The sequence below is a fragment of the Salvelinus alpinus genome, chromosome 7 (genome assembly GCF_045679555.1).
Source record: "Salvelinus alpinus chromosome 7, SLU_Salpinus.1, whole genome shotgun sequence".
In the NCBI taxonomy this organism is placed as follows: Eukaryota; Metazoa; Chordata; class Actinopteri; order Salmoniformes; family Salmonidae; genus Salvelinus; species Salvelinus alpinus.
This window is the reverse complement of record NC_092092.1, coordinates 60,187,492-60,215,272: the sequence shown is the minus strand read 5'-3', so window position 1 is coordinate 60,215,272 and position 27,781 is coordinate 60,187,492. Positions and strand designations below refer to the sequence as shown.

The following is a 27,781-nucleotide window of genomic DNA, read 5'->3' as shown; positions in this document are numbered from 1 at the left end:
GAGCAAAACTCCTATATCAACCCATTTTCAGTGAACTCAAAACGCTGCTCTGTGTATGTGAAAAATCCAACCAATCAATTCGTCAAAAAATAACATAATCACAAATCCCATCACAACTAAAAATATCTATCAGCAGCTGTACATCAGCGCCTCAGTATTTCTCACTTCAGCTGAGGGGATCTAAATGAGGATCTGAAAAGCTTCATTACACGTCAAACCTGGATCACTAACACATTACGTCAAACCTGGATCACTAACACATTACGTCAAACCTGGATCACTAACACATTACGTCAAACCTGGATCACTAACACATTACGTCAACCCTGGATCACTAACACATTACATCAAACCTGGATCACTAACACATTACGTCAAACCTGGATCACTAACACATTACGTCAAACCTGGATCACTAACACATTACGTCAAACCTGGATCACTAACACATTACGTCAAACCTGGATCACTAACACATTACGTCAAACCTGGATCACTAACACATTACGTCAAACCTGGATCACTAACACATTACATCAAACCTGGATCACTAACACATTACGTCAAACCTGGATCACTAACACATTACGTCAAACCTGGATCACTAACACATTACGTCAAACCTGGATCACTAACACATTACGTCAAACCTGGATCACTAACACATTACGTCAAACCTGGATCACTAACACATTACATCAAACCTGGATCACTAACACATTACGTCAAACCTGGATCACTAACACATTACGTCAAACCTGGGTCACTAACACATTACGTCAAACCTGGATCACTAACACATTACGTCAAACCTGGATCACTAACACATTACGTCAAACCTGGATCACTAACACATTAGGTCAAACCTGGATCACTAACACATTACGTCAAACCTGGATCACTAACACATTACCTATAGACAAGTTGTGATATTGAAGTACTGCTGTAAAAAAAAATGGTCAGGAAAAAATGTATTTTACATAGCATCATTACTCTAATTTTAGCTCGAAATGTTTTAAAACATGTCTTAATAACTGAAAATGTGTAACACACAACAATATACTATTTTTTATTTACGATGAAGGCCTACCTCTGGTGGGGAACTGTCGGAGATGTCAAATTCTTCGGCAAAGTCTGTTGGAGTTTTTCTCAGAGTCTGGTCCGCGGGCAGTGTGTTGTCGTTGTAAGATGTGAGGAACTTGAAGTCACTTGTGCGCGAACCCGTCGTCAGGTATGCGTCATAATTGTAAGTGCTGCGGAGAGTTCCCACTCCATCCACCTCTGCGTAGTTGGGAGGGAGATACGTGCTGGGGATGGCGACCGCTCCGTCAAACAACAGTCTGGGCTTTCTCCTGCGGCAAAACCTCACGGCCAGGATGACAATAATGAAGGTGAGGAAAAAGGTGGAGACGGACACCAGCGCGATGATCAGATAAGAGGTGAGTTTGGAATTGTTCTCATCATAAGAGATATCTTTCAGTTCTGGCACTTCAGCCAAGTTATCAGAAATCACCAAATACATGCTACAGGTGGCAGAGAGAGAGGGCTGTCCGTTATCTTTCACTGACACAATGAGGTTCTGTTTCATGCTGTCAGATTCAGAAATGTCCCGCTGTGTCCTGATCTCTCCGCTGTGGAGACCAATAGTGAAAAGTCCCAAATCAGTGGATTTGACTATATGATAGGACAGCCAGGCGTTCTGGCCTGAGTCCGCGTCCACCGCAATCACCTTGGAAACCAGAGAGCCCCCGTGTGCAGCTTTGGGTACCAGCTCCGTCATGAAGGAGTTTCCCTCCGGGGCGGGGTATAGTATCTGAGGAGAGTTGTCATTCACATCCGTTATGAACACACTGACCGCGACGTTGCTGCTGAGCGGAGGAGAACCGTTGTCTCTGGCCACCACGTGGACTTTAAAACTCCTGAACTGCTCATAATCAAACGACTTCACAGCGTAGATCACCCCCGTGTCTCCGTTAACGGATAAAAATGAGGACACTTGGACACCGTTCACCTCACCAGGTAAGAGAGAATAAATCACTGTTCCGTTCTGTCTCCAGTCTGGGTCTCGTGCAGTAATGGAACACACGGAGGAACCGGGTTTGTTATTTTCAGTCAGATGGGCCTTATAGGACTGTTCCTCAAACACAGGTGGGTTGTCGTTGACGTCAGCTACAGATAACTGAACACTTTTAGAGGAGGACAGAGGTGGAGAGCCCTCGTCGGTGGCAATGATTGTAATATTGTAATCAGACACTAGTTCACGGTCCAGTTCGCCCGTGGTCACCAGAGAATAGTAGTTTTTGATGGATGGCACCAGCTTAAAAGGAAGGTTTTGCTGAATGGAGCAGCGGACCTGTCGATTATTCTCAGAGTCTCTATCCTGCACGTTAATGATGCCCACCTCTGTACCAGGAGACGCGTTCTCAGATATGGGGTTAGTCAGAGACTGTATATAAATCACAGGGGCGTTGTCATTAACATCAGTGATTTCTATTATCAATGTAGAGTAGGATGCTAACCCTAAACCATCCTTTGCACTGATCTGCATTTCATATGAAGACTCCTTTTCATAATCTATTGGACCAACAACTGTAATTTTTCCAGTCTCATGATCAAGAGAAAATACATTGCTATTTTCATCTGAAACGTCATCAAATTCATAAGTAACTTCCCCATTCAATCCCTCATCTGCATCCGTAGCACTCACTGTAACCACAACAGTATCTAAATGAGAGTTTTCAGGCAGACTGGCTTTATAGACGGCCTGGCTAAATACTGGGGCGTTATCGTTAGCATCCAGTACAGTGACGTGAATGACTACAGTACCTGATCTCTGCGGAGTGCCTCCGTCCATCGCTGTCAGTAATAACTTGATTTCATGGTGCCCCTCGCGGTCTAGCTCTCTGTCTAACACTAACTCGCTGTATTTGCGTCCACCACTTTTGGTTTTGACATTCAAAATAAAATGTTCATTTCTTTGTAGTGTATAGCTCTGAACCGTATTCTGTCCTATATCAGCGTCATGGGCCTCATCTAGAGAAAAACGAACGCCTTTGTCGGCTGATTCACTAATTTCCATTTTGATTACATCCTTTTTAAACTGTGGGGAATTATCATTTATATCTTGGACATGAAGACTAATACGGTGAAGCTCCAACGGATCTTCAAGCACAAGTTCCTGGTTTAAAACACACGAAGCCTTCTTTCCACAAAGCCCCTCTCTGTCAATCCTTTCAGCAACAATCAGATCCCCGGTACTCAGATTAATGTCACAATACCGTTCGTGGTTCCCATCGGTATCAATTCGGGCATTACGAGCGGACAGTCTGCTCGCCTCCAGCCCGAGATCTTTGGCTATATTTCCAATCACAGATCTGTGTTTCATCTCCTCTGGAAAAGAAAAGCTCACGTCTCCATAGGCGGAGTGCAGCGTTACAATAAAGAAAGCAAAGCCACATACCAGGCCTGTCATCGAGATTCCTTTGTGCCCCATCCTGGAATTAAAACGCCAAAACACAATATAGCCTTGATAATACAATGTGAACAAATAGTATTCCACAAAAAGGTTCAGCTTGATGAAAATAATATCCTCAAAATGTTCAAGCAATCTGACCGCGTCCAATATTTTCTGCAGAATGACATCCGAGCACCCGAGTCTTGTTACAACACCAGTGGGTGGAGAACTGGATCTATCCAAACACAGCTGGTGAACAGCGACACTGTGCGTACTCAACAGAATGTACATTATTTACTTACAGTTCTCTTAATGTTTCACTGAGAAGTGGTTAGAAATACCCCTCAGTAAGTTTAATTGGTCAATTTACTATTAGAAAACGAAAGAGAAACACGGAAAACTAAAGGATATTTAACAATACAAACATAAATTATTAAAATCACCCCCACTCTTTTTTCATCATTTAAGATCAGGTATACTATGAATATAAAATACAACACATCTGCAAGAGAGGCAACAATGCAATATATCCGATGCTGGTTCCTAAGCCAGAGCAAACTCATAACTGCTATAGAAAAAACAGAGCATGGGAAGGAATAAGAATATGGTCAAACAGCGATCAATAGTAAAGCCTATTGGTTTAAAATAAGATTTTAGACATTTCAGAACCATGGACAGTGACACTGCTCTCACACCGCTTTGCCCATCACTCTGTTACTAATAAATAGAAAGGACCAACTGGCTGGAATCATTTACTTATAGAAATCAGGGCATTAAAATCACACCGTGAAGTTAAGATAGCCCTTTTTCCAATGTCAAGAACAAACTGTTTGTGTTTTTAACTAGTAGAAACGTCACCATTTGACAATATTTGTAATATATTTGTATATCTGATTTGTGTATATTATAGGCAGCTTACTTAGTGTTATTTTTAAAAAATTTAAAGGGGTGGATCATCTTAATATTGCAGAAAGAATGTTGCTTCCATCAGTGTAATTGTCTGCATCATTTCCAATCCCCCATATATATTTTTTGTAAATATCCATATCCATACATGCATGCATACATATACACATATATACATACACATACCTATATAGACATACATACTTTTTTAAAGAATATACCTTTATTATTATTCCCCACAACCCTACCACCGATCCCCCAATTGGAGTAAACTAATAAACACTTCAGCTTTTACCTTCAATTTATACATCTTATACACATTTTACAGACACAGTCTACTTTACAATAATTCTCTCTTGTTTGTTCTTAGTCCGTCCTCTATTTCTGATGTCCATCCAGTTTGATTTCTATTTGTAACTGTGCTATTTCACAAAAGTTCTGAACCTATATACATATTACAGATCCCGTATGTTTTACATTGTTTATCTTGTTATTAGTCCCACCCTTCAGCTCCATTCAACCCCTCCCATCTATCTCTCAACATCATCCATTTCGGGTTTCTATTTGCCATATCTTTTTCAACTGTGCTGTGATGCTTCACAAAATAATTTAACCTTCCTATTCTCATAGCTTATACAGATTGTAAATTAAAAATAAACATTTTTGCTAAAATAATTATTATATTATTGATTGATTGACTATGGCTTTTCAAACCACCCACTATTGCTATCTGTAGTGTTAGTTCTAGGCAAATGTTGCAATTCTTCAGCCATTCCTGGACCTGTGACCAAAAACGAGCTACATATGGACAATATCAAAATAAATGATCTAATGACTCTGCCTCCTCACAGCAGAATCTGCAGAGCTGGGAAGAATGTATCCCCCATATACAGTGGGGCAAAAAAGTATTTAGTCAGCCACCAATTGTGCAAGTTCTCCCACTTAAAAAGATGAGAGAGGCCTGTAATTTTCATCATAGGTACACTTCAACTATGACAGACAAAATGAGAAATAAAAATCCAGAAAATCACATTGTAGGATTTTTTATGAATTTATTTGCAAATTATGGTGGAAAATAAGTATTTGATCACCTACAAACAAGCAAGATTTCTGTCTCTCACAGACCTGTAACTTCTTCTTTAAGAGGCTCCTCTGTCCTCCACTTGTTACCTGTATTAATGGCACCTGTTTGAACTTGTTATCAGTATAAAAGACACCTGTCCACAACCTCAAACAGTCACACTCCAAACTCCACTATGGCCAAGACGAAAGAGCTGTCAAAGGACACCAGAAACAAAATTGTAGACCTGCACCAGGCTGGGAAGACTGAATCTGTAATAGGTAAGCAGCTTGGTTTGAAGAAATTAATTGTGGGAGCAATTATTAGGAAATGGAAGACATACAAGACCACTGATAATCTCCCTCGATCTGGGGCTCCACGCAAGATCTCACCCCATGGGGTCAAAATTATCACAAGAACGGTGAGCAAAAATCCCAGAACCACATGGGGGGACCTAGTGAATGACCTGCAGAGAGCTGGGACCAAAGTAACAAAGCCTACCATCAGTAACACACTACGCCGCCAGGCACTCAAATCCTGCAGTGCCAGACGTGTCCCCCTGCTTAAGCCAGTACATGTCCAGGCCCGTCTGAAGTTTGCTAGAGAGCATTTGGATGATCCAGAAGAAGATTGGGAGAATGTCATATGGTCAGATGAAACCAAAATATAACTATTTTGGTAAAAACTCAACTCGTCGTGTTTGGAGGACAAAGAATGCTGAGTTGCATCCAAAGAACACCATACCTACTGTGAAGCATGGGGGTGGAAACATCATGCATTGGGGCTGTTTTTCTGCAAAGGGACCAGGACGACTGATCCGTGTAAAGGAAAGAATGAATGGGGCCATGTATCGTGAGATTTTGAGTGAAAACCTCCTTCCATCAGCAAGGACATTGAAGATGAAACGTGGCTGGGTCTTTCAGCATGACAATGATCCCAAACACACCGCTTGGGCAACGAAGGAGTGGCTTCGTAAGAAGCATTTCAAGGTCCTGGAGTGGCCTAGCCAGTCTCCAAATCTCAACCCCATAGAAAATCTTTGGAGGGAGTTGAAAGTCCGTGTTGCCCAGCAACAGACCCAAAACATCACTGCTCTAGAGGAGATCTGCATGGAGGAATGGGCCAAAATACCAGCAACAGTGTGTGAAAACCTTGTGAAGACTTACAGAAAACGTTTGACCTCTGTCATTGCCAACAAAGGGTATATAACAAAGTATTGAGATAAACTTTTGTTATTGACCAAATACTTATTTTCCACCATAATTTGAAAATAAATTCATAAAAAATCCTACAATGTGATTTTCTGGATTTTTCTTTCTCATTTTGTCTGTCATAGTTGAAGTGTACCTATGATGAAAATTACAGGCCTCTCTCATCTTTTTAAGTGGGAGAACTTGCACAATTGGTGGCTGACTAAATACTTTTTTGCCCCACTGTATATAACATTCTATTAGTTGAAAGAATTTTGTATAGTAATTTAAATTTGACAAATTCGAAAGTTTTGAATCTGGCGTTGTTTTGCGTATCAATTCATAAACCATGTGCCATGGAATGGGTACATCGAAAATCTCTTCCCAACTATTTTGCAATTTATATGGCACAGCTGTCAGTTTTTTGGTCCTTAAATGAAATTGGTATATGTTTTTATTTATCACACTTTTCTTTAACCATTTATGTTCTTTAATACAGGGCCGAGATTCAAGTTCCTTACTTTTCCCCTTCTACTTGCCTCTTCCATTTTTGTGGTAATGCTGCAATTAATTGGTTGTAATTTTGGGTAGAGCAGACATTTCCATATGTCTGTGTTAGCTGCATGTGTGACATAACTCCACCAGTCCTATTTATGATATCATTCACAAAAATTATACCTTTAAAAAAAAAATATTCGAAAAAAATATTTTTTTAAATCAATTAGTATATTTGAATTTAACCACAATATTTGTTGTACTATTTGTTCCGTCCTTTCAGGTGGATTAAACTGAAATTGCAACCAACTTTCTAAGGCTTGTTTAAAAAATAACGATATTTTGGAGATTATTGCCTTTTCAAGCAACCGAAAGTGAGCAGGTGTAATCTGAATAAAGGAGAAAAGGCCCTTCTTGAACATAGGATGAGACATTCGTACCAATTTACCAGAGAACCAGTTTGGATTTAAGTATAACTTTTGTATGACTGATGCCTTTAGTGAGAGGTCTAATGCTTTATTATTTAATAATTTCTGCCCTACTTAGTGTTATTAGTTGCATCATTTATTTGTATTTGTTGGAGGCCCATGTATAACAACTTTTTTCTGCTCAGAATTGACCTTTTATCATCATTATTATTATATGTATTTATTTGTATTTAATTGTTATGATTATTATTATTAGACAGTAGTTGATACATTATTCTTGTTAATAAGTATTGTTTTGGGGGTTGTTTTTTTATTTGGACATTCTTTAAACCGAAAAGGTTCATCTCAAGAGATTTCGTCCTGTAAAATTTTAAAATAAATATCTCTCCAAACAAAGCATTTCTCTTTTTCCAAACAGTCTATCACTCCTCTAGTGCCAAAACATAATTGCAACTCATTGTTACTGCGCCCCTAATCACAAAACTGTGAAGAATAGGCTATCGTGTGAAAAATCCACAGATTCTATCAATAACAAAAAGAGCTTACCACATTACAAGTCAAGCAAACCACGCATAATAGACCATCAGGATTTCTCAAGTAAAAAGAGAGGGGATTGAAATAGTCTTTAAAAACATTTCAAATATCATGAAACCAAAGGATACATAACTTGCTGTTGTAGTCAAGCTGGGCTAATGAGGAAAAGCGGTTTCTCCAGAAAGAATGTGATTATACAAAGCATGTTAGCTACAGTTAGTGTAGCCTCAATGCTATCATATAGGCCTAAAAACAAATCTACTGTATTATTATTATTGCATTAAAGTCCTACCTCTGGTGACCCGTCGGAGTCGTCAAGTTCTTCAGTAAAGTCATTTGGAGTTCTTCTCAGAGCCTGGTCCGCGGGCAGTGTGTTGTCATTGTAAGATGTGAGGAAATTGAAGTCACTTGTGCGCGAACCCGTCGTCAGGTATGCATCATAATTGTAAGTACTGCGGAGAGTTCCTTCGCCATCCACCTCTGCGTAGTTGGGAGGGAGATACGCGCTGGGGATGGCGACCGCTCCGTCAAACAACAGTCTGGGCTTTCTCCTGCGGCAAAACCTCACGGCCAGGATGACAATAATGAAGGTGAGGAAAAAGGTGGAGACGGACACCAGCGCGATGATCAGATAAGAGGTGAGTTTGGAATTGTTCTCATCATAAGAGATATCTTTCAGTTCTGGCACTTCAGCCAAGTTATCAGAAATCACTAAATACATGCTACAGGTGGCAGAGAGAGAGGGCTGTCCGTTATCTTTCACTGACACAATGAGGTTCTGTTTCATGCTGTCAGATTCAGAAATGTCCCGCTGTGTCCTGATCTCTCCGCTGTGGAGACCAATAGTGAAAAGTCCCGGATCAGTGGATTTGACTATATGATAGGACAGCCAGGCGTTCTGCCCGGAGTCCGCGTCCACCGCTATCACCTTGGAAACCAGAGAGCCTCCGTGCGTAGCTTTGGGGACCAGCTCGGTCATTAAGGATTTCCCCTCCGGGGCGGGGTATAGTATCTGAGGAGAGTTGTCATTCACATCCGTTATGAACACACTGACCGTGACGTTGCTGCTGAGTGGAGGAGAACCGTTGTCTCTGGCCACCACGTGGACTTTAAAACTCCTGAACTGTTCATAATCAAACGACCTCACAGCGTGGATCACCCCCGTGTCTCCGTTAACGGATAAAAACGAGGACACCGGGACACCGTTCACCTCACCAGGTAAGAGAGAATAAATCACTGTTCCGTTCTGTCTCCAGTCTGGGTCTCGTGCAGTAATGGAACACACCGAGGCACCAGGTTTGTTATTTTCAGTCACGTGGGCGCTATAGGACTGTTCCTCAAACACAGGTGGGTTGTCGTTGACGTCAGCTACAGATAACTGAACACTTTTAGAGGAGGACAGAGGTGGAGAGCCCTCGTCGGTGGCAGTGATTGTAATGTTGTAATCAGACACTAGTTCACGGTCCAGTTCGCTCGTGGTCACCAGAGAATAGTAGTTTTTGATGGATGGCACCAGCTTAAAAGGAAGGTTTTGCTGAATGGAGCAGCGGACCTGTCGGTTATTCTCAGAGTCTCTATCCTGCACGTTAATGATGCCCACCTCTGTACCAGGAGACGCGTTCTCAGGTATGGGGTTAGTCAGAGATTGTAGATATATCACAGGGGCGTTGTCATTAACATCAGTAATTTCAATAATTAAAAATGAATATGATGTTAAACCTGCCCCATCCTTAGCCCTTATTTGTAATTCATATGATGAAGCCTCCTCATAGTCAACTTTTCCAATAATTCTTACTTCACCTGTTTTGTGATCTAGAGAGAATAAATGTACATATTCATCTGAAACATGGTCAAAGTTGTATGTTACTTCGCCATTTGCTCCGTCATCTGCATCTGTCGCACTCACTGTAACCACTACAGTATCTAAAGGAGAGTTTTCAGGCAGACTGGCTTTATAGACGGCCTGGCTAAACACTGGGGCGTTATCGTTAGCATCCAGTACAGTGACGTGTATGACTACAGTACCTGATCTCTGCGGAGTGCCTCCGTCTACAGCTGTAAGCAATAATTTCAACCCTTGTTGCTGTTCACGATCTAGCTCCTTATCTAATACTAATTCAGCGTATTTGCGTCCCCCTGTTTTCGTATTAACATTTAACACGAAATTTTCGTTTCTTTCTAGTGTATAACTCTGAACCATATTCTGTCCTATATCTGCGTCGTGGGCCTCGTCTAGAGAAAAACGAGCCCCCTTGCCTGCGGATTCTCCTATTTCAAATGTAATCAAATCCTCTGTGAATTGTGGAGAATTATCATTTATATCTTGAACATGAAGACTGATACGTTGCAGCTCCAAAGGATTCTCCAATACAAGTTCCTGTTTTAAAACACACGAAGCCTTCTTGCCACAAAGCCCATCTCTGTCAATCCTCTCAGAAACAATCAAATCCCCGGTACTCAGATTAATGTCACAGTAACGTTTACTGTTTCCTTCGGTATCAACACGGGCCTTACGAGCGGAAAGTCTGCTTGCCTCCAGCCCAAGATCCTTGGCTATATTTCCAATCACAGATCCGCGTTTCATCTCCTCCGGAAAAGAATAGCTCACGTCTCCATTGGCGGAGTGCAGCATTACAATAAAGAAAGCAAAGCCGCAGACCAGACCTGTCACCGAGATTCCTTTGTGCCCCATCCTGGGTTCAAAAACGTCGATACACCCTGAATCCAAAATAATATAATGTAGATAAATAGTATTCCACAAAAGCAGGAAGTTTGATGAAAATGACATCCACAAAATCTGCAATTTGACCGTGTCCAATAATTTCAAATGCGGAATGAAAACCGAACACCCGAGCCTTGTAACAACAGCAGTGGGTGGAGAACTGGATCTATCCAAACACAGCTGGTGAACAGCGACACTGTGAGTAATCTTTAAAAAGTACACATAATAACAGTAATTATTCTGAATATATATTTCAGGAAAAGCCGTCATAAGAAAGTCAATAAGTGGTCTGCATGATTGATTACTGAACAATTGAATATAAAATCCCCCTTAGCTTATGAAAATAACCAAATAGAACCAGGAAACGATGAAAAGCCACACAGGAACAGAAAGGATATATAAACCGATCCCACGCTATTTTTCACGAGATATAGATTGTGCTGTTTTTTTTGTCAACACACATTCATCAGCGCAATACGCAAAAACAGAGAGCATGGCAATGGGTGGAAATGATGATAGTCAAACAACGATGAATTGTAAACCCTTCTGGTTTATAATAGGACTTCAGTACCATGGACAGCGGCACAGCAAGGCCGCTGCATTTCAGACGTTCTAACGCCAAACGCCACTTCTCTCGTCACTCTGTTTAGATACGCTAGCTCTCCACATACAGCATTTCTCTTTTGTAACCCCTGTCCAAATAGGCCTTCATGCCAACAGGCCACATTTGAACTTAAAGACGTGCCAACATTTTTTCAATATAACTCCTGCTTGCCTATATGCTTGATCAACTGGATACATTTAGTCCCTGGTCAGGATTAACTACATAAAACACAATAAGTAGTTGTACATAAAAACAGAACAAATAATTAATCAAATGAAAACCATCGACAATCTTTGAATCAGCTAAAATCATATGGACAAAATAGACGGAGTGCAGCATTACAATAAAGAAAGCAAAGCCGCAGACCAGACCTGTCACCGAGATTCCTTTGTGCCCCATCCTGGGTTCAAAAACGTCGATACACCCTGAATCCAAAATATTAGAATGTAGATAAATACTTTTCCACAAAAATAAATATTTTTTCAACACTCCATTCAGTCAGAGCAATGCCCTGAAAAGTATGTAAATAAGTTGGGGTAGGAAGGTGATTATGCCAAAAATACACTGAATAAAAATATAAACGCAACATGAAACAATTTCAACGATTTTGCTGAGTTACAGTTCATATAAGGAAATCAGTCAAATGAAATACATTCATTAGGGCCTATTCTATGGATTTCAGATGACTGGGCAGGGGTGCAGCCTTGGGTCGGCCTCGGAGGGCATAGGCCAACCCACTTGGCAGCCAAGTCCACCCACTGGGGAGCCAGCCCCAGCCAATCAGAATGAGTGTTTTTCCCTACAAAATGGATTTCTCACAGACAGAAATATGCCTTAGCGCACCCCCCCCCCCCCCAATTTGCTCGCTCGCTAACAGTGATGTAAACACATTTGTGCAGAACATTTGAGAGAAATAAGATTTTTGTGCGTATGGAACATTTCTGTAATCTTTTATTTCAGCTCATGAAACATGGGACCAACACTTTACATGTTGTGTTTATATTTTTGTTCAGTGTAGTTTGGAGTTTTTCATAAAACTGAGTTTACATTTTGAGCACCATGGACGCTAACGCTGCGAAATCCCTCTGCACTTCAGAGATACAGAGCCTATAGAAGGTCTACACCCCCTGTGGATTTCTTCACATTGTTTTATGTTACAAAGTTGGATTAAAATTGATTTAATTATATACATACACATATATTAAAAAATGTCAACGATCTACACAAAATACTCTGTAATGTCAAAGTTGGAGAAAAATTATATATTTTTTAAAGGTTAACGATAAATAAACCACTAATATACCTTGATTAGATAAGTATTCATCCCCATCGGTCAATACATGTTAAAAACACCTTGTCACTGATTACAGCTGTGACTCTTCTTGGGTAAGTCTCATAAGAGCTTTGTACACCTGTATTGTGAAATATTTGACAATTATTATTTTCAAAATTACTCAAGATCAGTCTAGGTGTTGGGGATCATGGCTAGACAGGAATTTTCAAGTATTGCTATAAAGTCAAAACTGTAACTTGGCCACTCCTGAACATTCGCTGTGTTCTTGATAAATAAGCAACTCCAGGGTAGATTTGGCTTTGTGTTGTAGGTTATTGTCCTGCTGGAACGTGGATTCCTTTCCCAGTGTCTGGTGTAAAGCACACTGAAGCAGATTTTCTTCTAGGATTTTTTTCTTTGCAGTGTTTCTTTTGCCGTTTTATTTTAATGCCTTATTACATATGTATGTTTTGGAACATTCTGTATATTTGTATTCTTCTTTTCCCTCTGTCATTAAGGTCATTATTGTGGAGTCACTTCAATGTTGTTGATTCATCCTCACTTTTCTTCCATCACAGCCATTGAACTCTGAAGATGTTAAAATCACCAATGGCCCTAAGCACTGTCCTTCCTGTCCTGCAGCTCAGTTCAGAAGGACGACTGCATATTTGATGTGTCTGGGTGATTTAATACATCATCCACATTTTTAACGTTTCACTTTAAGTTGAATCTGTGCTTGAAATTCAATACTTGACTGAGGGACCTTACAGATGCTGTGTGTATGGGGGACAGAGGAAAGGGTAGTCATTCAAAAAGCATGTCAACCCCTATTATTTCAGTCCATATAACGTGTTATGTGATTTGTTAAGCCACATTTTGCTTCTGAAATAATTTAGTCTTGCCTAAACAAAGGGGGTTATTACATTATCTTTTCATGTCGACATCATGGAGTTTTTTGTCCAGATCAATCTATTTATGACTTTATGCAAATCCAATCAGTTTTCCACGTTGATTCAACGTCAGCACAATTATTTTTTTAGGGTTGAAATTATGTGGAAAAAACATTGATCAACCAGTTTTTGCCCAGTGGGATAGCGTTAAAAATTAAATCCAGCCTTTAAGTTATCGTAAAGCCCTACCTCTGGGGACCCCTCAGAATCGTCAAGTTCTTCAGCAAAGTCAAGTTGAGTTTTTCTCAGAGTCTGGTCCGCGAGCAGAGTGTTGTCGTTGTAAGATGTGAGGAACTTGAAGTCACTTGTGCGCGAGCCCGTCGTCAGGTATGCGTCATAATTGTATGTGCTGCGGAGAGTTCCAGCGCCATCCACCTCTGCGTAGTTGGGAGGGAGATACGCGCTGGGGATGGCGACCGCTCCATCAAACAACAGTCTGGGCTTTCTCCTGCGGCAAAACCTTACCGCCAGGATGACAATGATGAAGGTGAGGAAAAAGGTGGAGACGGACACCAGCGCGATGATCAGATAAGAGGTGAGTTTGGAATTGTTCTCATCATAAGAGATATCTTTCAGTTCTGGCACTTCAGCCAAGTTATCAGAAATCACTAAATACATGCTACAGGTGGCAGAGAGAGAGGGCTGTCCGTTATCTTTCACTGACACAATGAGGTTCTGTTTCATGCTGTCAGATTCAGAAATGTCCCGCTGTGTCCTGATCTCTCCACTGTGGAGACCAATAGTGAAAAGTCCCGGATCAGTGGATTTGACTATATGATAGGACAGCCAGGCGTTCTGCCCGGAGTCCACGTCCACCGCTATCACCTTGGAAACCAGAGAGCCTCCGTGCGCAGCTTTGGGGACCAGCTCGGTCATGAAGGAGTTTCCCTCCGGGGCGGGGTATAGTATCTGAGGAGAGTTGTCATTCACATCCGTTATGAACACACTGACCGTGACGTTGCTGCTGAGCGGAGGAGAACCGTTGTCTCTGGCCACCACGTGGACTTTAAAACTCCTGAATTGCTCGTAATCAAATGACCTCACACCGTGGATCACCCCCGTGTCTCCGTTAACGGATAAAAACGAGGACACCGGGACACCGTTCACTTCACCGGGAAAGAGAGAATAAATCACTGTGCCGTTCTGTCTCCAGTCTGGGTCTCGTGCAGTAACAGAACACATGGAGGAACCGGGTTTGTTATTTTCAGTCACGTGGGCTTTATAGGACTGTTCCTCAAACACAGGTGGGTTGTCGTTGACGTCAGCTACAGATAACTGAACACTTTTAGAGGAGAACAGAGGTGGAGAACCCTCGTCGGTGGCAGTGATTGTAATGTTGTAATCAGACACTAGTTCCCGGTCCAGTTCGCCCGTGGTCACCAGAGAATAGTAGTTTTTGATGGATGGCACCAGCTTAAAAGGAAGGTTTTGCTGAATGGAGCAGCGGACCTGCCGGTTATTCTCAGAGTCTCTATCCTGCACGTTAATGATGCCCACCTCTGTACCAGGTGATGCGTTCTCAGGTATGGGGTTAGTCAGAGATTTGAGATATATCACAGGAGCGTTGTCATTAACATCAGTTATTTCTATTATCACCTTTGAATCAGATGAAAGACCATAGCCATCTTTACCCTCTATGCGCATTTCATATTTTGGGTCGCCTTCGAAATCTATTGGACCTATCACCTTCATTTCTCCAGTACTGTGACCCAAAGAAAATATCTTTCTTGCTTTGTCTGATATGCGACTGAATTCATACGTCACCTCCCCATTCAATCCCTCATCTGCATCCGTAGCACTCACTGTAACCACTACAGTATCTAAAGGAGAGTTTTCAGGCAGACTGGCTTTATAGACGGCCTGGCTAAACACTGGGGCGTTATCGTTAGCATCCAGTACAGTGACGTGTATGACTACAGTACCTGATCTATGCGGAGTGCCTCCGTCTACAGCTGTAATAAGTAAATTCATCTCTTGCTTTCCCTCACGATCTAGTTCTTTATCTAAAACCAACTCGACGTTCTTTCCTCCATCTGTGTAATCGTGAATAGCCAGCACAAAATGTTCATTCCTTTCTAATGTATACCGTTGCACTGCGTTCTGTCCTATATCTGCGTCATGTGCCTCGTTAATTCGATAGCGAGCCCCTTTGTCTGCCGATTCTGTAATATCCAATTTGATTGTATCTTTCGGGAAAATGGGTGAATTATCATTGACATCCTCAACAAGGAGAGATATCTGATGCAACTCCAATGGACCTTCTAGAACCAACTCGAATTTAATCATACACGAAACCTTCTCTCCACATAGCTCCTCTCTGTCAATCCTGTCCGCAACAATCAAATCCCCGGTACTCAGATTAATGTCACAATAACGTTGATTTTCCCCTTCGGTATCAATTCGGGCCTTACGAGTGGACAGTCTGCTCGCCTCCAGCCCGAGATCTTTGGCTATATTTCCAATAACAGATCCTCGTTTCATCTCCTCCGGAAAAGAATAGCTCACGTCTCCATAGGTGGAGTGCAGCGGTAGAAGAAAGAAAGCAACGCCGCAGACCAGGCCTGTAACTGAGATTCTTTTGTGCCCCATCCTGCGATTAAAAATAGACAAGAGTATAGATATTCTAAAGAAAAACTCCATAAAAAGATTCCGTTTGCTGAAAAGAACATCCACCGAATGTACAAGCGATATGACCACCTCCAATCTTTTCTGCAGTTAAATGACATCCGAACACGGGGCCTTATGACAGCAGCGCTGGGTGGAGAACTGTAACTATCCAAACACAGCTGGTGAACAGCGACACAATGAGTACTTAACAGAAATTACACGTTAACTAATATTATTCTAAATCTCTATTTCGAGAAAAGTTGACATCTGAATATATTCTCCAATAAGAAGAGTGCATGAATGATTACTGTAACTATTTGTGGGAAATCACCCCAAGCTTATGGCCATAACTAGAAACTCAGAAAACACCAGAAAAAACAAACATAAATTATGACATTAAAATACATCTCAGACTATTTTCACGAGTTAAGATATAGATTAGTAGGAAGAAATCTGTTCCAAAGGGAACACATCTGCAAGAAAATGTACAGGTCTACGTTGTAAGTATTAGATTTATATTACTGGTATTTTACTTAACACAAACTCATCAAGTGTAATACACAAAAACAGAGATAATGGTAATGAATGTAGGTGATGACAGTCAAACAGCAATGAAAAGTAAACAACGATGCCTAAAAAAGGATTTCAGCCCCATGGACAGCGACACACCAAAGCCGCAGAATTTCAGACACTCACAAGGCTTCTCTCATCACTCTGTCTTAGTAGCTCTCCACATACTGCATTTTTATTTTGTAACCTTTTCCAACTAGAACTCCACTAGAACAGGCAAAACTATTAACCCATTGTTTACCTCAAACGTGCAGCGTGTAAGCCTGTGTCAACAATCCAAATCAATTACAAACAGAAATATCACAACTCAAACCAAATACCAGCATCGTCCTTTTTTCACCTCAATTGTGAGGGGTCATGAATTATCATCAATACATTACAAATAGCATTAAATCTAAAGCAAAAACATGTTGCCAAATAGACAAGCTGGGTTATTTACGTAGGTTACCACGTGCAAATACTGATTTACTCCAGGGGTCAATAGCTTATTGTACAAGGCAACTTAGCTGTGATTGTAGAAAAATAATATGTTCTACTCTATGATAGCCTATACAAATCAAACCTATCGTTTAAAAGTTCAAGCCTACCTCTGAGGACCCATCAGAATCGTCAAAAGTTTCAGCAAAGTCATTTGGAGTTTTTCTCAGAGCTTGGTCCGCAGGCAGTGTGTTGTCATTGTAAGAACAGATGAACTTGAAGTCACTGGTGTGCGAACCCGTCGTCAGGTATGCATCATAATTGTAAGTGCTGTGGAGAGTTCCAGTGCCATCCACCTCTGCGTAGTTGGGAGGGAGATATGCGCTGGGGATGGCGACCGCTCCGTCAAACAACAGTCTGGGCTTTCTCCTGCGGCAAAACATCACCACCAGGATGACAATAATGAAGGTGAGGAAAAAGGTGGAGACGGACACCAGCGCGATGATCAGATAAGAGGTGAGTTTGGAATTACTCTCCTCATAAGAGATATCTTTCAGTTCTGGCACTTCAGCCAAGTTATCAGAAATCACTAAATACATTGTACAGGTGGCAGAGAGAGAGGGCTGTCCGTTATCTTTCACTGACACAATGAGGTTCTGTTTCATGCTGTCAGATTCAGAAATGTCCCGCTGTGTCCTGATCTCTCCACTGTGGAGACCAATAGTGAAAAGTCCCTGAACAGTGGAATTGACCACATGATAGGACAGCCAGGCGTTCTGCCCGGAGTCCGCGTCTACCGCTATCACCTTGGAAACCAGAGAGCCTCCGTGCGCAGATTTGGGTACCAGCTTGGCCATGAAGGAGTTCCGCTCCGGGGCGGGGTATAGTATCTGAGGAGAGTTGTCATTCACATCCGTTATGAACACACTGACCGTGACGTTGCTGCTGAGCGGAGGAGAACCGTTGTCTCTGGCCACCATGTGGACTTTAAAACTCCTGAACTGCTCATAATCAAACGACCTCACAGCGTGGATCACCCCTGTGTCTCCGTTAACGGATAAAAACGAGGACACTTGGACACCGTTCACCTCACCAGGTAAGAGAGAATAAATCACTGTTCCGTTCTGTCTCCAGTCTGGGTCTCATGCAGTAACAGAACACACGGAGGCACCGGGTTTGTTATTTTCAGTCACGTGGGCTTTATAGGACTGTTCCTCAAACACAGGTGGGTTGTCGTTGACGTCAGCTACAGATAACTGAACACTTTTAGAGGAGGACAGAGGTGGAGAGCCCTCGTCGGTGGCAGTGATTGTAATATTGTAATCAGACACTAGTTCATGGTCCAGTTCGCCCGTGGTCACCAGAGAATAGTAGTTTTTGATGGATGGAGCAGCGGACCTGTTGGTTATTCTCAGAGTCTCTATCCTGCACGTTAATGATGCCCACCTCTGTACTAGGTGACGCGTTCTCAGGTATGGGGTTACTCAGAGCTTTGAGAAAATTCATAGGGGCGTTGTCATTAAGATCAGTTATTTCTACTATCAACGTAGCATATGACGCCAACCCTAAGCCATCCTTCACACTGATTTGCATTTCATATGAGGATTCTTCTTCATAATCTAGTGACCCAACAACTGTAATTTCTCCTGTTTTATAGTTTAGAGAAAACACATTACTTTTTTAATATGAAACATGATCAAAGGCATATGTTACTTCGCCATTGGGTCCCTCATCTCCATCCGTAGCACTCACTGTAACCACTACAGTATCTAAAGGAGAGTTTTCAGGCAGACTGGCTTTATAGACGGCCTGGCTAAACACTGGGGCGTTATCGTTAGCATCCAGTACAGTGACGTGTATGACTACAGTACCTGATCTCTGCGGAGTGCCTCCGTCAGATGCAACTAGTATTAGATTTATCTCTTGCTCCTTTTCACAATCTAACTCCTTGTCTAACACTAATTCACCATACTTGCGTCCCCCATTTTTTGTATTAACATTCAAAATGAAGTGATCATCATTTTCTAGAGTATAGCTTTGAACCGTATTCTGTCCTATATCAGCATCATGGGCCTCGTCTAGACAAAAACGACCATCTTTGGCTACAGATTCTCTTATTTCCATTTTGATAATCTCTTCCTTAAGAGATTGCAGCTCCAAAGGATCCTCCAATACAAGTTCCTGGTTTAAAACACACAAAACCTTCTTGCCACAAAGCCCCTCTCTGTCAAGCCTTCCCGCAACAATCAAATCCCCAGTACTCAGATTAACGTCACAATAACGTTTTTGGTTCCCTTCGGTGTCAATACGGGCCTTACGAACGGACAGTCCTCTTGCCCCCAGCCCGAGATACTTGGCTATACTTCCAATCACAGATCCGCGTTTCATCTCCTCCGGAAAATAATATCTCAGGTCTCCATTGGTGAAGTGCAGCGGTAGAAGAAAGAAAACAAAGCCGCAGATCAGGCCTGTCATCGAGATTCCTTTGTGACTCATCCTGGGATTAAAAACGTCAAAATAACATATAGTCTAAATACTGCAGTGTAAAGAAATAGTAATACACAAAAAGATACCGTTTGATCAAAATGATATCCTCAAAATGTGCATGCTATATTTGTCCTTCTCAAATCTTTCCGCAGCTAAGTGGTACACGAACACCCGATCCTTATAACAACACCAGTAGGTGGAGAACAGTATCTATAAAAACGTAGCTGTTGAACAGCGACAGAGTGAGTACCCTTCAGATATTATACATATTACTTGACATTCTTTTATATGGTCCACGAAAAGTTGTTCTAGGCCTATGAATAACCTAGGCTGAATTGATTTATAAACTATTGGAAATAACCAATAGAAGACCAAAAAACGACATTGTAAAAATCACAAAAACATGAATTATTGCCAATCATCCTGTGTTGATATGAGTTAAGATCAGGTGGATTAAAGACATTATACAATAGAGCACATGAGAGGGGGTGCAGTAGGCTACAATTCAAATATCAAATGTATGCAATTTATGGTGCTGGTCATTCAGCCACAACAACTCATCAGTGCAATAAACAAAAACAGAGTATGGCAAGGAATGAAAGTTATGACAGTCAACAACCATTATTAGTAAACCCTACTGGCATAGAAGCGAATTGTGTGCGTTTCAGCACCATGGACAGCGACAAAGCGAGGCGCTGCCAGTCAGAAACTTAACACCACTTTTTAAAAATGTATTTTTACTTAACTAGGCAAGTCAGTTAGGAACAAATTCTTATTTTCAATGACACCCTACCCCTAACCCGAGCGATACTGGGCCAATTGTGCGCCGCCCTACGGGACTCCCAATCACAGCCGGTTGTGATACAGCCTGGAATCGAACCAGGTTCTGTAGTGACACCGCTAGCACTGAGATGCAGTGCCTTAGACCGCTGTGCCACTCCGGAGATGCATTCTCTCATCACTGACTGTAAATAGCTCTCCATATTAGGAAAGTATTTATCTCATTCCCAAAACAAGCTAAATATCCCTTCACTCAAACAGAGTCAAATATCAACCCATTTCCCTTAACCTCAAAACTGTGCAGAGTATATGTGAAAAATTCAATCACAAACAGTAGGTTACATATCCCACATCACAAACCACACCACATCATGTTAACATCCGTGGATTTCTCACTTTAATTTAGGGGTGATTGAAAAAAATCATCCAATGAGTTGCAAAGTACATCACAACTGGACAACAAACAAGTTGCCTAAATAGACAAGCTGAATTACACATTCCTGTGTACACATGGGGAGAATGATTTTCTCCAAGGGTAATTTAAAAAGAAAAGCCTCTTAGCTGTAATTTAATGAAAATATACCACATTCAAAAACATATCAAACCAAAAGAAGTTGATTTTATTTACAGTAACGGGCCTACCTCTGGTGAACCATCAGAGCCATCAAGCTCTTCGGCAAAGTCTGTTGGAGTTTTTTTCAGAGTCTGGTCCGCGGGCAGTGTGTTGTCATTGTAAGATGTGACGAACTTGAAGTCACTTGTGTGCGAGCCCGTCGTCAAGTATGCGTCATAATTGTAAGTGCTGCGGAGAGTTCCCACTCCATCCACCTCTGCGTAGTTGGGAGGGAGATACGCACTGGGGATGGCAACCGCTCCATCAAACAACAGTCGGGGCTTTCTCCTGCGGCAAAACCTCACGGCCAGGATGACAATAATGAAGGTGAGGAAAAAGGTGGAGACGGACACCAGCGCGATGATCAGATAAGAGGTGAGTTTGGAATTGCTCTCATCATAAGAGATATCTTTCAGTTCTGGCACTTCAGCCAAGTTATCAGAAATCACCAAATACATGCTACAGGTGGCAGAGAGAGAGGGCTGTCCGTTATCTTTCACTGACACAATGAGGTTCTGTTTCATGCTGTCATATTCAGAAATGTCCCGCTGTGTCCTGATCTCTCCACTGTGGAGACCAATAGTGAAAAGTCCCGGATCAGTGGATTTGACTATATGATAGGACAGCCAGGCGTTCTGCCCGGAGTCCGCGTCTACCGCTATCACCTTGGAAACCAGAGAGCCCCCGTGCGCAGCTTTGGGGACCAGCTCCGTCATGAAGGAGTTTCCCTCCGGGGCGGGGTATAGTATCTGAGGAGAATTGTCATTCACATCCGTTATGAACACACTGACCGTGACGTTGCTGCTGAGCGGAGGAGAACCGTTGTCTCTGGCCACCACGTGGACTTTAAAACTCCTGAACTGCTCATAATCAAACGACCTCACAGCGTGGATCACCCCCGTGTCTCCGTTAACGGATAAAAACGAGGACACTGGTACACCGTTCACCTCACCAGGTAAGAGAGAATAAATCACTGTTCCGTTCTGTCTCCAGTCTGGGTCCCGTGCAGTAACAGAACACACGGAGGAACCGGGTTTGTTATTTTCAGTCACGTGGGCTTTATAGGACTGTTCCTCAAACACAGGTGGGTTGTCGTTGACGTCAGCTACTGATAACTGAACACTTTTAGAGGAGGACAGAGGTGGAGAGCCCTCGTCGGTGGCAGTGATTGTAATGTTGTAATCAGACACTAGTTCCCGGTCCAGTTCGCCCGTGGTCACCAGAGAATAGTAGTTTTTGATGGATGGCACCAGCTTAAAAGGAACGTTTTGCTTAATGGAGCAGCGGACCTGTCGGTTATTCTCAGAGTCTCTATCCTGCACGTTAATGATGCCCACCTCTGTACCAGGAGACGCGTTCTCGGATATGGGATTAGTCAGAGATTTGAGATATATCACAGGGGCGTTGTCATTTACGTCAGTTATTTCTATAATAACTTTAGTGTCTGAGGAAAGTCCATAACCATCTTTTCCTTCTATGAACATTTCATATTTGGATTCATCTTCGTAGTCTAACTCTCCTACTACTGTCACTTCTCCAGTTACGTGGTTCAATGTAAACACTTTCCTTGTCTTATCAGACATTCGACTAAATTCAAATGTAACTTCTCCATTCATTCCTTCATCTGCATCAGTACTGCTGACAGTAAGAACTAGTCTACCTAAAGGAGAGTTTTCAGGCAGACTGGCTTTATATACGGCCTGGCTAAACACTGGGGCGTTATCGTTAGCATCCAGTACAGTGACGTGTATGACTACAGTACCTGATCTCTGCGGAGTGCCTCCGTCCACAGCTGTTAGCAATAATTTCAACTCCTGCTGTTGTTCACGATCTAACTCTTTATCTAAAACCAACTCTCCATATTTACTACCGGCAGCAGTCGTTTGAACACTTAAAGCAAAATGATCATTTCTCTGCAGAGTGTAGCTTTGAACAGCATTCTGTCCTATATCCGCGTCGTGAGCTGCGTTCACACGAAAGCGAGCGCCTTTGAATGCGGATTCCGCTATTTCCAGTTTGATTGTATCCTTTGGAAATAAGGGTGTATTGTCGTTGATATCTTGGATTTGAAGTGATATACGATGCAACTCCAGAGGACTCTCTAAGACCAACTCAAACCTAAGAATACAGGACATCTTTTCTCCACATATCTCCTCTCTGTCAATCCTTTCGGCAACAATAAAATCCCCGGTACTCAGATTAATGTCACAATAACGTTTTCGGTTCCCTTCGCTATCAATACGGGCCTTACGAGCGGAAAGTCTGCTCGCCTCCAGCCCGAGATCCTTGGCTATATTTCCAATCACAGATCCTCGTTTCATCTCCTCCGGAAAAGAATAGCTCACGTCTCCATTGGCGGAGTGCAGCGGTGGAAGAAAGAAAGCAAAGCAAAAGACCAGGCTTGTCACCGAGATTCCTTTGTGCCCCATCCTGGGATTAAAAGCGCCGATACATCATATAGCCAAGATACTACACTGTAAACAAATAGTATTCCACAAAAACATTCAGTGTAATCAAAATGATATCCTCAAATTGTGCACGCTATCTGACCGTCTCCAGTCTTTCCCGCAGCTTAATGGCAACACCCGAGTCTTGTAACAACACCAGTGGGTGGAGAACTGAATCTATCCAAACACAGCTGGTGAACAGCGACACTGTGAGTACTCAACAGAAATGACACATGTTCACACATCATTCTAAATCCATATTTTAGGAGAAGTCGTCATATGAAGTTATAGAAGTAGGATGCATGATTGGCTACTATTTGAAATCATTTTCACCCTATTGAAAAACACAGGAAACGACAGTAGCTCACATAAAACACACACCCTAAATTATGACATGAAAACCATTATCATACTACATGAGTTAATTGGGTGGAAAAAATACATTACAAAGGGAACCAATTTGCGGGAAAATATCGGCCTACATCGCAAATGTCCAATTTTAGTGTTGATCTATCAGTCAGCACACTCATCCATGCAATACACAAAAACAGAAAGTATGGTAATCAATGAAAGTGATGACAGTCTAAAAGTGATGAATACCTCTGCCTACTGGCTTCAAATGTGATTTTAGAAATTTCAGCACCATGGATAGTGACCTCGCAACGCTTCCCGATGCACTTCAAATACTCTCACACCGCTTCTCTGATAACCAAATAGCTCTCCGTAGACAACATTTCTCTTGTAAACTACAACCCAATTCCAAATAGGCTTTCATTCCTACAGTGATAAATTCATGACATCGAACCATTTTTCTGTAATCTCAAAACTGTGCCGCCAGCGTGAATATGTACATTCACATCAATCAATCACAAACAGTAAATAACCCATCACAAATAAAACCCTATCATTATATCATCTCTGGACTTCTCACAAAACTTTCAGGCGATTCAAATAATCATCCAAAACTTTACATCCGAACTGGATTACAAACAAGTTACTTAAAGCTAAGATGCATGGATGGAGACCTTCTCCCGTGGACCCGTGGGAATAGGGATTTTCTCCAGGGAAAAAATAACAATATTTATTTTAGCTGTATAAAAAGATATCTAGCCTCTTTCAACATTGAATCCAAATCTAGGTTATTTATATTAACAATAAATGCCTACCTCTGGTGAACCATCAGAGCCATCAAGCTCTTCGGCAAAGTCTGTTGGAGTTTTTTTCAGAGTCTGGTCCGCGGGCAGTGTGTTGTCATTGTAAGATGTGACGAACTTAAAGTCACTTGTGTGCGAGCCCGTCGTCAAGTATGCGTCATAATTGTAAGTGCTGCGGAGAGTCCCCACTCCATCCCCCTCTGCGTAGTTGGGAGGGAGATACGCGCTGGGGATGGCAACCGCTCCATCAAACAACAGTCGGGGCTTTCTCCTGCGGCAAAACGTCACCACCAGGATGACAATAATGAAGGTGAAGAAAAAGGTGGAGACGGACACCAGCGCGATGATCAGATAAGAGGTGAGTTTGGAATTGTTTTCATCATAAGAGATATCTTTCAGTTCTGGCACTTCAGCCAAGTTATCAGAAATCACCAAATACATGCTACAGGTGGCAGAGAGAGAGGGCTGTCCGTTATCTTTCACTGACACAATGAGGTTCTGTTTCATGCTGTCAGATTCAGAAATGTCCCGCTGTGTCCTGATCTCTCCACTGTGGAGACCAATAGTGAAAAGTCCCGGATCAGTGGATTTGACTATATGATAGGACAGCCAGGCGTTCTGGCCGGAGTCCGCGTCTACCGCTATCACCTTGGAAACCAGAGAGCCCCCGTGCGCAGCTTTGGGGACCAGCTCCGTCATGAAGGAGTTTCCCTCCGGGGCGGGGTATAGTATCTGAGGAGAGTTGTCATTCACATCCGTTATGAACACACTGACCGTGACGTTGCTGCTGAGTGGAGGAGAACCGTTGTCTCTAGCCACCACGTAGACCTTAACGCTCCTGAACTGCTCATAATCAAACGACCTCACAGCGTGGATCACTCCCGTGTCTCCGTTAACGGATAAAAACGAGGACACTGGTACACCGTTCACCTCACCAGGTAAGAGAGAATAAATCACTGTTCCGTTCTGTCTCCAGTCTGGGTCCCGTGCAGTAACAGAACACACAGACACACCGGGTTTGTTATTTTCAGTCACGTGGGCTTTATAGGACTGTTCCTCAAACACAGGTGGGTTGTCGTTGACGTCAGCTACAGATAACTGAACACTTTTAGAGGAGGACAGAGGTGGAGAGCCCTCGTCGGTGGCAGTGATTGTAATGTTGTAATCAGACACTAGTTCCCGGTCCAGTTCGCCCGTGGTCACCAGAGAATAGTAGTTTTTGATTGATGGCACCAGCTTAAAAGGAACGTTTTGTTGAATGGAGCAGCGGACCTGTCGGTTATTCTCAGAGTCTCTATCCTGCACGTTAATGATGCCCACCTCTGTACCAGGAGACGCGTTCTCGGATATGGGGTTAGTCAGAGATTTGAGATATATCACAGGGGCGTTGTCATTTACGTCAGTTATTTCTATTATAACTTTGGCATATGAAGCTAAACCTAAACCATCTTTCGCTTTGATACGCAATTCAAATGACGAAACCGCTTCGAAATCAATTGTGCCTATAACACCAATTTCTCCTGTTGGACGGTTGATAGAAAATATTTTCTTTACTTCTTCTGAAACATGACCAAAGTCATACGTGACCTCCCCATTCACTCCCTCGTCTGCATCGGTAGCCTTCACTGTAATTACTGCAGTATTTAAAGGAGAGTTTTCAGGCAGACTGACTTTATAGACGGCCTGGCTAAACACTGGGACGTTATCGTTAGCATCCAGTACAGTGACGTGTATGACTACAGTACCTGATCTCTGCGGAGTGCCTCCGTCCACAGCGGTAAGCAACAGCTTCAAATCATGCCTTTGTTCACGATCAAGCTCTTTCTCTAGAACAAGCTGGACAATATTACTATCTACAGCCAATACGAAATTCTCATTTCTTTCTAGTGTGTATTTTTGGACTGAGTTCTGTCCTATATCCGCATCATGAGCCTCCTCCAATAGGAATCGAGTGCCTTTATCTGCCGATTCTCCTATTTCCATATATATCATCCCCTCGTTAAATTGTGGTCCGTTGTCGTTAATATCTTGGATGTGGAGGTTGATACGATGAAGCTCCAAAGGATTCTCTAATAAAAGTTCCTGTTTTAAAACGCATGAAGACTTTTCGCCACAAAGCCCTTCTCTGTCAATTCTCTCCGCAACAATCAAATCTCCGGTACTCAAATTAACGTCACAGTACCGATTGTCGTTCCCTTCGGTGTCAGTACGGGCCTTACGAATAGAAAGTCTCCTCGCCTCCAGCCCGAGATCCTTGGCTATATTTCCAATAACAGATCCACGTTTCATCTCCTCCGGAAAGGAATAGCTCACGTCTCCATAGGCGGAGTGCAGCGGTAGAAGAAAGAAAGAAATGCCGCAGACCAGGCCTGTCACCGAGAGTCCTTTGTGTCCCATCCTGGGATTAAAACGTCGAACAACTTGGTTAGATTTTGAAATGGAAACAAACAGTATTCCACAAAAAAATATTTAGCCTGATAAAACTAGTCAGAACACAATGTGCACGCAATTTGAAACGTCTCCAATCTTCTCTACAGCTCAGTGGCACCCGAGCACCCGAGCGTTGTGACAACACCGGTTGGTGGGGAACTGGGTTTATCCAAGCATAGCTGGTGAACAGCGACATGTTGAGCATATCTTTAGATATTACACAAAGCAACGATTTTTCTAAATATTTCATAAAAAGTTAAGTATGCTTATAAGTAAGCTGCTTTATAACTATTGGGGATAAATTTTACCTCCAGTGTCTTGAAATAAGCATAACCAACTATACGGATAGGAACGGGCATTATATTAAATCACAACAGATGAATCATTGTATGAAAACCGTCTACATACTCTGGTGAAAGAGACATAACAAAATAGTTTAGGCCTACATATCTGGTTCGAATCCCGAGCTACTAGGTAAAAATCTGTCAATGTTTCCCCCCGAGCAAGCCCTAGTAGCTCTGGATAAGAGCGTGACAAGACAGTCAAACTGTAGGCGGGCTTCCATTGATCCAGGTTTATTCGACAAAAGCAATGTCACAAAACAATTAATTGCGACACATGTAATGGAGACTGCAGCCATAGGAGACATTTTCTAAAGAT

At 42.3% G+C, this 27,781-nt stretch overlaps 2 protein-coding genes and 1 pseudogene across 10 annotated transcripts in view; all 3 read right to left on the bottom strand.

Moving 5' to 3' along the window:
- The window catches only part of LOC139581382 (protocadherin gamma-C5-like), a 230,400-nt gene that overhangs the window by 177,891 nt on the left and 24,728 nt on the right, over positions 1-27,781 (bottom strand). The window contains exon 1 of one of the 9 annotated variants that reach the window (XM_071411090.1): positions 21,120-23,666. The exons of 4 other annotated variants lie outside the window; for them this stretch is intronic. In XM_071411090.1, coding sequence (XP_071267191.1) covers positions 21,120-23,519 — 2,400 coding nt within the window. In that variant the 5' untranslated portion in view covers positions 23,520-23,666. Of the gene's footprint in view, positions 1-1,090; positions 3,647-8,359; positions 10,895-13,805; positions 16,334-21,119; positions 23,667-27,781 lie in introns of those variants that run through there. 4 more of the 9 variants (XM_071411076.1, XM_071411071.1, XM_071411072.1 and 1 more) reach the window with 4 other exon arrangements.
- LOC139580262 (protocadherin gamma-A10-like) lies at positions 17,363-19,855 on the bottom strand (annotated as a pseudogene).
- LOC139580260 (protocadherin gamma-A4-like) lies at positions 24,686-27,238 on the bottom strand. The gene has a single exon (XM_071408811.1). It carries the CDS (start codon positions 27,086-27,088, stop codon positions 24,686-24,688), a length of 2,403 nt encoding a protein of 800 aa, XP_071264912.1. The 5' UTR covers positions 27,089-27,238.

Bases quoted from the DNA above. Each gene is read 5' to 3' on its own strand.
- LOC139580260 (XM_071408811.1), bottom strand. From the start codon at position 27,088: ATGGGACACAAAGGACTCTCGGTGACAGGCCTGGTCTGCGGCATTTCT.